Source organism: Bombyx mandarina, chromosome 03 (genome assembly GCF_030267445.1).
Source record: "Bombyx mandarina strain Sakado chromosome 03, ASM3026744v2".
In the NCBI taxonomy this organism is placed as follows: Eukaryota; Metazoa; Arthropoda; class Insecta; order Lepidoptera; family Bombycidae; genus Bombyx; species Bombyx mandarina.
This window is the reverse complement of record NC_143210.1, coordinates 3666909-3679132: the sequence shown is the minus strand read 5'-3', so window position 1 is coordinate 3679132 and position 12224 is coordinate 3666909. Positions and strand designations below refer to the sequence as shown.

General features: G+C 33.8%; 1 protein-coding gene across 2 annotated transcripts in view; it reads right to left on the bottom strand.

Moving 5' to 3' along the window:
• Positions 1-216: 216 nt before the first annotated feature.
• Positions 217-12224, bottom strand: part of _Bre4 (glycosyltransferase) — a 153314-nt gene continuing 141306 nt past the window's right edge. For both annotated transcript variants that reach the window (XM_089736850.1, XM_028184938.2), the window contains 5 exons: positions 11738-11835; positions 10832-11021; positions 6683-6805; positions 6393-6488; positions 217-3727 (listed from right to left, as the gene is read on the bottom strand). In XM_089736850.1, the coding sequence (XP_089592976.1) occupies positions 3595-3727; positions 6393-6488; positions 6683-6805; positions 10832-11021; positions 11738-11835 (640 nt within the window). In that variant the 3' untranslated portion in view covers positions 217-3594. The remainder of the gene's footprint in view (positions 3728-6392; positions 6489-6682; positions 6806-10831; positions 11022-11737; positions 11836-12224) is intronic.

Genomic DNA, 12224 nt, shown 5'->3' with positions numbered 1-12224 from the left:
TATAGGCTGATGATGACGTTGAAACGCCTGATTAAACTTATTAATGGCGTCCTCAATTGTTCCAGAACATATATATTTATATTTGGGCTGTATGTGTATACAACACCTTAGTAATGTCAGGAGATCCACCATCATTGGTCACGGAATGAACATTAAAATTTAACCGCGTTTCGGGACTGTCCAATTTGAGCAAGGGTTTAGAATGAAACAAACAAGTAATAATAAAAAACAAATATTTATTTTTTTAAGAAACATTTTTGACAAAAAAAAACCACCTTTTCGCATATCACTTCCCTTTAAGTACTTCAAGGTCTAAGCTATCTATCACCTGGCTAGCTACTTATATTTAATTATTATACTTTAGGTACATAATGGATAGCAATAGCATTAGAAGATACAATATGATTTAAATGCTAACGATAGAATGTTTTCAATTAGAATTGTAAGATCAGTTGTGAATTTCTAAAATTGGAAATATTTTGACCGAATCGACAGCTCGATGGATGTTCCGTTCACGTCAATAACTTTTAAAGCTTTTTTTACGAGTACTGTCGATTAGACAAGTGAAACGAAAAAAAATATTCTTTTGCTTCAAATAATTGTGATGGAAAATTTTCTTTTATGGGGTTTTTTGACTTCGTTTTACCCGCAAAAGGGTCTTACAGTTTGAAGGCTACCTATTACTACATTACAGTTGGGATTGCGACCCCATGTCTTGGGTTGAGCAAAGACGCTGATTACGAAAGTAAATTTCTTCATATAATTCGTAAATGGGAAACGTGCAAAATTTTAAATGAGTTCTTATTGGTAATTCGTATTTATCATTTCGTCTTTAGACACAGTTCTGTTTCGTCCAGTATCTATGAAAAGCTTAAAACACTAATTTTTGTTGCCGGTCGTCAATCAAAATTTTTATCCGAGAATTATGGGTAATGAATGAAAATGATTCAAGTTATAAGACTTATTCATTTTCGCTTTCATAGAATTCAGTAGAGCATATCGTTATATCATTACATTGTTATAATAGAACCATTTTTATATTTTTCAGTTAAATTGCCAGATTAAATTGAAGGTTTTGAAATCTGAATTATGGTAGTATTGTACCAACCACATGGTAATTGGTAACACTGAAATGTCCTAAGCCTGTACTGTCGGTCACACTGTATTGGGAGATTTTAAAATATTTTTTATAGATTAAAGTAAATGCAGGAAATCTAAAAAAAAAGAACGATGCCGACTCTATGCCTCAAATAAAATGATTTTTTTCTTCGATAAATTCGAATGAGATTTTACATACATTGTTATCTTACATATTGAAACCGGAATATAGGCCGTTCCGAAGATTTTAATTGCTCGAAAAACAATATATATATTTAAATATGTATATTTTTAAAGAATTTAAATGTTCAGTGAGATTCGAATGATCATTGTTATTTGAGTTAAAAATCATATCTTTCCAAAATCGTCGATATCACATTCATTATCTTAAATACTAAATTTTAGGTAACGTATTATTATTATTATTAATGTACATTTATTATTATATAAACTGATGTTTTCAACAAAACGGCAAATATTGCGCCGTATATTATAACGTTTATTTTACATTTAATTTCTTTTGAGAATCAAACTGTTCTTAGATTAAATGCTTATAAAAAAACTTAAGTACATACATAGATTCGAAATTCAAATATCGCATTAAAGCACAACATGTTGACGGTCGCTTGGAAAAAAATTTTTTTAGGCTTGTATCACTAGAGACCATAGACTCAGTGTGAACAGAGTTGAAAATAATTAGGCCATACTATTAATATTATTATTTCAATTGACATTATTTTAATGGCTTGAGGAACTTAATTGACAAATTATAACGGTGATTATCAATTAAACAGTTTTCCTGTTTGTTAATAAAACGGAGTCAAGGTATATTAAAATTAAAAATATTTTTGTCTGACCATCTATTCGATTTAACATTTTTTTTAGACTACCATTACAATTCAAATAACGTTTTTTGGCAATATTGCCTATGTACTTTCGGACACAGCGTTGAAAAAATCAAAACTGTTAAGAGATTAATAATGAAAGAGATTCATTAATTTGGTCAATAAATTAAAATGAAAAAAGAAAAAGAAAACTATTTTTTTCTTTTGAACGGTCGGATTTCTCCTGATTTGTTTTATCGAGCCCTGACCAAGGTACAAACATATTATGTAACATTTTCATATTTAATTATTATTATTTTCATACACAGTTAAACGCTCTTAGCGTTTTTGATAAACTTATCTTACATTAACAACTATGTATCTATATTGTCAAGCTGTACACACTATTAATATTCCAATTAAGTATTATTATTTGTTCTTACATAAATTACATTAATAAAATTGAGTTTATTTATTTATTTATGTATTGGTATAAAAGTTTATACGCTAAGCTTATTTTAATAATTTGTGTATTAACGACTAGTTACATGAAAGAAACAAAATAAAAAAAAAAACATACGAAATAGTTATAGAAATGAAAAAAAAAGTAATTATAAAAATATATATATTTCTTTTGTGATTCAAATAAAGCATTCAAAGCGTTGTACTTAATTTTAAAAGTTCACCTTATAAAGTCTAATTAAATTAAATGTAAAGATATTAAAAACAAGATTATTATCGTTTCATTTTCTTTTTCATAGTATTTGTTTATTAGTAGTAATAAATACACTATAGCATCTTAAATGAACTGCGCACGGATTTAAATCTAGCTAACGTCGACTTAAAGCATGTTTTTTATTGTACGATCCAAAGAAAAGGGCATTTGACATTTGTTTTAATGTCACTGGAGGCAAAGTTCGATCAGTTCCAGCAACTAGTTCAAAGCACAGACTCCTAACTCGATTATTACTTGGCATTTGAAATGAGATGTCATTGCTTTTAATAGAATGTAGTCACACATTATGTACCCAATAGAGTAAGAACTGATGAGAAAACCATTTTATACGGAATACAAAAATATCTAAGTCTACAATCAGTCGCGTTTTTTCGATCGACCTTACCAGCAATAATCTAGGACGAACGATATTAATATAGTATATAATATAAACAGAGTTACGAGATCAACGTGGCACGATGAAATTAAAATCAAACGACATTATCTGAGTCGTCTATTATCAAAGGTGGCAATCTGTGCATTTGGACAAAAAAAAATTATTGACATTTCAATACAGATTGATTTTAATATAATCGTCTCCTTCAAAGAATACGGTTCAAAACCTGCATTAAATAAAGGTTAATACTTAACCTGTTATTTATCTAAGATGTCGTATAGAAGAGTTTTGTGACTGCCAATGGAATACAAAGTCAATAATTAGTTTTTCTGATTTACCAATAATTATCCAAAAGTCACATTGCCGGCTTTGATAATAATCGACTCATCTATGCAAAACAGAAAATGCACTGGTAACACTGTTTTTTTTTTGACCGGGCAACACTAAAGTTACTTCGGTTTCACTGTTGAGTTTTTGTCTATGGCAGCACCGGTTTTACGTTGTCCGCAACGCTGATGTTACCTGTCGTCGCCAAACAGCAGCTTGGCGAGGTATGTCCATCAGCTGCGCTCGTCGATGTTCGCGACCACGTGCGTGTAGAGGTGGTACTGCACCACTTGCACCAGCTCGTACTCGAGGGTCGAGAGCCCGTCCTGCTGGTACGTCTTGCTCGTTTGGGACAGGAGTTGGTACCTGGAAATTTAATTAAATTTGAATGAATGAATGCATGAATGAACGAATGAATAATTTTATTTCAGACAACAACAACAAGTCAATATGTGTACATAGTATCATTGAAACCTACTTAAAATTAACAAAACCAATCAAATAAAAAAAGATACATTTATTAAAAATAATGATCAGTAGAATACATTTAAAATATTCCATTCAACTGATACTTTTTTTACTGGTGGTAGGACCTCTTGTGAGTCCGCGCAGGTGGGTATCACCGTCCTGCCTGTTTCAGCCGTGAAGCAGTAATGCGTTTCGGTTTGAAGGGCGGGGCAGGCGTTGTAACGATACTTGAGACCTTAGAACTTATATCTCAAGGTGGGTGGCACATTTACGTTGTGGATGTCTATGGGCTCCAGTAACCACTTAACACCAAGTGGGCTGTGAGCTAGTCCACCCACCTAAGCAATAAAAAAATAATTAAACATACTTAAAATAACAATACCAATCAAATAAAAAAGATACATTTATTAAAAATAATTATCAGTTGAATACATTTAAAATATTCCATTCAACTGATACCTACTTCAAACCAACCATTATTATTATGATTACTCAGTCCTCAAGTGAACCATAGTACAATGGTTCAAGTACCGACAAAAAATCATTTGACATAGATACATCATGATCACTTGTAAGTCGGCTGTTAAAAAATATATTGTGTAGACTGATGAACTTTAAAGTTGAAAAATAGATATCTTATTTATTAACTTTTTTTTAATAAATTTTAGATATATATAGAGAGAGAGAGAGAGAGAGAGAGAGAGAGAGAATACACTTTATTGCACACCAAAACACAATTTACATTAAAAAAATAATCAAAAAAAGCAGATACATTTGTACAATAGGCGGTCTTATCGCTAAAAGCGATCTCTTCCAGACAACCGTTTAATTTATAGAAATTCTGGAAAATATAAAAAAATATAGCAGGTATGTTGCGGTGTACTATAGATAATATATTATAGAAAATATATACATACAATAAACAAAATATATACCGTTTACATACCTAGTCAGGTCATCAATTCTGTCACATGTTTAATGTAAAATTATTGAAACAAGTTTATTCATTATGTAACCATTCATATACCAAAATGAACTTAACAAAACATAGATTCTTATGACACTAAAGTTTATTCAAAATGACCTCCGTGATTTTGAATACAGGACTTCAATCTGCGCGGCCAGTCGTCTATTGCAGCACGAACGAGGTCCATGTCAATATCGGCGGCTGCCTTTAATCAAGGATGTCTTGAGTGACTCCAAATTGGGATGAGGCTTTGAGCACGCCTTTTCCTCCAAGCGTTGCCATATCTTGTAATCTAACGGATTCAAATCTGGACTGGAGGAGGGCCAGTCTTCGTGCCGAATGAAGTCGATTTCACGCGCCGCCAGCCAGTCTTGGGTGCTCTTCGCTCTATGAGCTGGCGCCGAATCTTGTTGGAATACCCAGTGCCTGTTATTGAACATGGTATGAGAAACAGGTTCCACAAGGTTCGTCAGGACTGTATTTTGATACACAACTGCATTCGTTTTTACACCTTTCTCACAAAAATGTACCTCTGTTAAGCCCCAATAAGAAACTCCCAACCATACCATGAGCGAGGATGGAAAATGACCTCGTTGGACACGCGGAATACGGTTGCTCGCTTCTTCACTACTGTGTGCGTACACCTTATCATTTTGTTTGTTGTAGCTCTCTTCTACGGTAAAAATTTTTTCATCCGAAAAAAGAATTTCCCGATTTTTTTTTCCCGCGTACCGCTTCAACAAAGCGCGGCATCTCTTCAGTCTCAGTTCCATTAGACGAGCATTCAAACGATGTCCTGTTTTTCTTCGATATGCCCGAAGCCCTAAGTCTTCATTTAACACCCTTTTCACCGTGGTTCTGCTTAACCCCATCTGAAGGGCCAACAGTTTCTGCTTACGCTTGGGATTTCTTTAAATTCGCGCCTTCACAGCTTTTATCACTGCTGGAGTCCTAACAGAGCGAGGGCGACCACTTCTTGACCTGTCATCTACACTAGAGTCTTCATTGTATCGTTTGATGGTACGATAAACGAATCTTTTGGTTATATTAAAATTTTTCAGTATGTTAAAAATTTGAATTGGCGCGTAACCGCAACGATGCAACGCAATAACTGCAACACGGTCTTCTTTAAGCGTCCACTCCATATTTAAAAATGAGTAAAATTCTAAAAGTATACATTTTTATTTTCATGAACAATTCGAAATTCGAATTCAATAAACTTTTTTGTGGCCAGCATTCTAAAAGAAAAGTTTTTACTGTGTGACAATACTTATGACCTGACTAGTTATAATATGAAATATATACCAATAATTATATACCAATATACATACTTACATACAATACATACTAATATACTTACATACACATAATACATCAACAGTATGGAAATAATAAATGATGATGCAAACAAACAGCACTAAGAAGATAAGATATATTTAGTTTATTTATTAATTTTTATATTATAGCCCTTGGGTCACGAAAGGTTTTTTTTTGTCTTTGACATTAGAAATTTTAACACTAATTATAAATTATTATAGTTATCAGACAATATTTTAATGGTGTGTATTTGAAAAAGAATATTAGGGGATGCGTTACCTCTTTGGATTCGGTACGGATTTTTTGTGATCTAACATTGCGTATCTCGCGATCGACATTTTGTACCTCGAAATGTAATAATTCATTTTTTTCAACCTGAAAAAGAAAAGCATTTTGTTTTTATTTGAAAACTGATAGCGTTATCTATTAATAAATATTGCGCAAAGATTATAATCGTATACAATGTCCATATAGGTAGATACAGAATGTGAACTAGTAACTAGTAAAATTAGCGCGATAATTTGAACACTTCAGACTTTCAGTTTGGAGCATACGAAGAAGATCTTCACCTATAGAACATGTCGTCGTCCTCTCCTCCCCAGCCCCAGTACTTGTTGGAGAATCCGTTGACATTAATGAACTGCTCTAACGTTAGAGCCGACACGCCGCCGAATATATCTTCATATGGTAATCTGGAATTTAATGATACAAATTATACGAGCTGTTAGGTCATCCGTACATAAGGTCATCTGTACATAAGGTTATCTATAGATAAGGTCATCTGTAGATAAGGTCATCTGTACATAAGGTTATCTGTAACTATACTGAGACCTTAGAACTGATTTCTCAAGATGGGTGGCGCATTTAGGTCGTAGATGTCTATGGGCTCCAGTAACCACTTAACACCAGATGGGCTGTAAGTTCGTCCACCCATTCAAACCCAGCAATAATAAAAAAAAAAAAACTCTCTAGAAGTCGAAGAGGGCGTAATGGAAATAATCTATAGATCTATCACGAATAGATACGTGGAACAAAAACTATGTACCCCTTTTTACGAATATTGCAAGGAGTATGAAATTTCCCATATATATAGAGAATATAGAGGAGAGCAGAATCTTTTTTTTTTAATTATGCATAAAAATACATTAAATCAGTAAAAAAAAGATTACACACACTACCATGTATTTGACACACACACGCATGTATACTCTTTTGTTTATGGTTAAAGTCTGTCGTTAAATTGAGAATAGATTAATACTGTTCGTCTTCAATATTATTTATCTATAGTGTAGCGTTGGCGATATTTGTTATTATAGAGGTCTATAATAGTCTTTGACAATATACCCATAATAATGTTCAAACTTATAATTTAAATTAATTATAGTCGAATTTCGACTACGGGACGACCACTAGTGCGAATTAAAGTTATAATGTCTTTCACACGCGGATTCGATTGCGTTAATGTAGAAATATGAATTATGTCCTTCGATTATAATATTTTCAGAACGAGTTCACAGCCCACCTGCTGTTAAGTGGTTACTGGAGTCCATAGATATCAACAACGTACCTGAGACCCGAGTCTCAGTTCTATATTACTGCTTCGCGGCCGAAATAGGCAGGGTTGGGGTACCTACCCGTACGGGGTCACAAGACGACCTAACAGCCACAGTACGCAACATCTCATGATGATTCGTTGAGTAGATTAAGTAAGACTTTAACAACAACAAAATTAATTTTCGTATTTATTATATTGATTATGTACATATGTGATTTTTATTATTTGAATGCTTATTAAATCAATTAGACAAAAGTGACGGAACGTATTTCGATGAGGTTTCCCACAAAGATAGTTAATATCCTGGATTGACACATAAGTTTTATGACATGACCCGGACAACGCCGGCTGCTATCATAAATACGACAGTTTGTTCTCTGGTTCGAGATTTTACGAACCTACAAATCGACCAGTAGCAGTTTACGGGCTTGAGGATAATACATACACGAAAGTCTTTATCCCGGGAAGAAGAGTGAAAATAATTATATTGAAGCCCGAAAAACTTTTTTTTTTGACATTTCAGGGAAGTTATAATACCATTTACGTACGACAGATGGCGCTCGACTAGTTTAAATAAATGGTAGTTTTTCGTGTGTAATATGAACAATAAATACACAAACAAAAATAAACAAAAATTTTAGAATGAAAAAAAATCGCACAATACATTCCGACTCGAGCAGCCGAACGAGACGGAGCTCTCTGTTGTTGTTACTGGACACTTGAAATTGAATAAACGGAATTAATTAGAAAAGTTAGTCTTGATTAGTATGACTGTCAAAATCAATGAAGACAATGACGTCAGGTTGCCAACGTCACCATTTTTAAAAAGAACATGGTGCCAGTTGCGCCTTCATATATACAGGGTGTTACAAAGCTACCCGTAAAGCCGAAAGGAGGTTAAATGGGACCTTATAACGAGTCCATTCACAATATTTAAGAACCGTAGTAACGCTGTATCATATACCAAAAAAAAAATAAAAAAAAAAAATTATTTTCAGTGATGTGCAAACCCTATTTCAATAAAATTTAAGAGTATACTACGCAGAAAGTACCTACATTTCTACCTAATTCGTGGAACGTTAAAAAATTTAAAATACTTAACCTAAAGAAACAAAGATATAAAGGATATTTATTGATATAAAGGACATAATTGATAATTTCAAGCTCATTAATATTAAGAAAACTGGTGATTTATGGGGAATTTCAATTAATGTTATAAAATCCATTATTGATATAATTGCACCTTACCTTGCTACAATATTTAATGACTGTATTGATGGTGGTGTGTTTCCTGATCTAATGAAATATAGTAAAATAATACCGTTATTTAAATCTGGTAGTACTTTTGACCCCTCTAACTTTAGGCCCATTTCAGTACTACCTACATTGAGTAAAATTTTTGAAAAAATTATTCTGGAACAACTTTTGAACCACTTCAATTCCAATAACCTGCTTCATAACAAACAATATGGATTCACTAGAGGTCGGTCAACTATTGATGCAGGTGTAGATCTCATTAAAAATATTTTTCAGGCTTGGGAAGAGTCGCATAATGCCCTTGGGGTTTTCTGCGACTTATCTAAAGCTTTTGATTGTGTTGAGCATAATACATTGTTGAGGAAATTACACCATTATGGTATTAGGGGCGTTTCATTAGAACTTATTATATCTTATTTATCCGGAAGAATCCAAAAGGTAGACGTTAAAGGAACGAGATCTTCCGGTGTCTTACTTAATATGGGTGTTCCTCAGGGTTCCATATTGGGTCCCTTCCTATTTCTTGTATATATCAATGATTTACCTAAGTTTATTGAAACCCGTCACGAGGTCGTATTATTCGCTGATGATACATCATTATTGTTTAAAATTAAACGACATTTGGAAGATTATGACGATGTGAATGATGCTATCTCGCGCGTGGTACATTGGTTTAGTGTTAATAATCTGTTATTAAATAACAAAAAAACAAAATGTATAAAATTTACCACACCTAATGTTAGACAAGTTGACACTAATATTACTGTAAGTGGAGAGACACTGGAGCTTGTGGATTCGACAGTTTTTCTTGGTATAACAGTTGATTCTAAGCTGCAGTGGGGTCCTCACATATGCAAGTTAGCGAGTAGGCTTAGTTCTGCAGCGTTTGCGGTAAAAAAAATACGAATGTATATTAATGAAGATACGGCACGCTTGGTTTATTTTAGTTATTTTCATAGTGTTATGTCCTATGGCATTTTGCTATGGGGCAATGCTGCCGATGTCGAAACGATTTTCGTCCTGCAGAAGAGGGCTATTCGTGCTATTTATAATATGCACCCGAGGGAATCCTTGAGGGACAAGTTTAAGGAAATCAAAATTCTAACTTTAGCGTCCCAATACATTTTTGAAAATTTATTGTACGTGCGTAAAAACATTGAAGAATTCCCCAGAGTCTGCGATTTGCACAATGTGAACACTAGGAACAAACATAGGCTTGCGTTGCCGGCGGCTCGAATTAAGAAAATAAGCAACTCTTTTAGGGGGCTGGGTGTACAGCTTTTCAACAAGATCCCACTAAACGTTCAACTACTACCTGTTCATAGATTTAAGAAAACTGTTAAGGAACGTTTGTGCAACAAGGCATATTATAAAGTTAAGGATTATTTACTAGATGGCACTACGTGGGAATGAGGCGCTCGCTCCTGGCCTTTTCATTTTTCATTATTATTATTATTTTTTTAGACTTGTTTTTTCTTTTATTGTGAATATTTCTATTTATTTAAAAAAAAGAAAATATTTGAGAAGAAACAAAAAGAAAAAAAAGCCCGCTGAGTTTGTTTCGCCGGTTCTTCTCAGGACTGTGGCTTTTTTTGGAACCGGTGGTAGAGTTAACATTGTTATTTGTATTTTGACATTCAACAAGTGTGTCATACTGACATCTAAGTTGAAATAAATGATTTTGAATTTGAATTTGAACCTAAACGAACACTTACATACTTTTTCATAATAAACGTCAAACTTACGTAGGCCTTTCTGTTAAATAATCTGGTTCCCTGACAGCTTACTAGGGTTGATAAAATTTTTGGCTTTGATAATTAAATATATTTTTTTACAGTGTATTTTGTAACACGTTGTATATGTATAGCCGTATACTGTGTGAGGGTGAGTAGATAGATATACGTACTTGAAATTAAGTTTGTCTATGGAAGCGGACATGTGCCTCGGCTGTTTGGGGCACGTGTACATGTTTCGCGTGTCGAGCGGCAGCAGGTCGATGTCGTGGAATATGAAGCACATCCAGCCGCCCGCCTCCAGTCTCTGGCTCTCGATGAAGCCGACGTTCATCAGTTTGGCGCGATTGAAGTCCTTGTTACCTACGCGACAAGGGCCAGTGTGCTAAGTGCGAGTTTTTTAACGTTCTCGATAGCGTAAAAGTTAGCTCATATTTGTATGGAATAGGATCGTTTGCCTACGTTTGCCGCTAGGGGCGCTGTTTCAACTGCATACAAAATTGGGCTAACTTTTACGCTATCGAGAGCGTTAAAAAACTCGCACTAAGCACACTGAATTGAATATGACATGTTTTACGGAACAACACGGCTCATTATAAAATTTTACGTAATAAATAAAAATGTAGAACATTTCTCTATACATTTATTTAATCTATACTTATATTTCGTGAATCATTAAATAATTAATTCAAATTACTTTTTTTTTCAAATTAGATCGATCCTTCATTCACGTGTTTTTTCTTATGATTGAAGGATTACTGGTGGCCCGGAGGCCTTCCCAGTTTCACCGGGACAGGTCGGCGAGCAAAGGCTCAGCCAGGAGGGTTGGGATTAGCTAATAGCGCCTCCAAGGAAAATCTAACGTGCGTCTGATATTCCTTATATGCATCTTTAAAAATAATTTCGGGTCTGCTTTCACAAAAAACAAAAAACTTTCTGATGTTTTTGATGCCCAAAATGGTTCCCATTACATTGAAAGTTATGAACTGTCCTCGCTGCTGTATTATTGTGAGATAATTTCCTAATACATATATATTAAATAGCTAAGAAGTTTTTATTTTCTCTTCAAATAAATATACCTTCTTGTTCGATTATGAATATTCCATATTCGATTTGCTGCTTCATTAAGAACGGGTGCATGTGGTTCAGGAATACGGCCAAGTGCTGTTGGCGATCTCTAAGGAAAACGAATATCATGTAAACGAAACACTGAAGATTTATAGGTTTTTTTATATAAATATATATATATTAAAAATATGTAGGTTTTTTATTTAAATATATATATATTAATAATATATAGGTATGTTTATCAGTCTTTGGTATCCATAACACAGGGAATCCTAGGTTAGGACGGATGACCGTGCGTGATTTGTTCCCAGTTATTATTATTATTATTACTGTAGAATTGGGATCGTGGCGCAGAAAAAAAAACTATTCCACTGTTGCACGTTTTTTTTATTATAATAATTAAAAAGGAACTGACACTTTTTTACGCCTGGTTCGTTAAATCGCCTTCGCCATCTTTCTTTTCTCTGTCATTCTGTTTGTCATTCTCTCTTCCCTTTC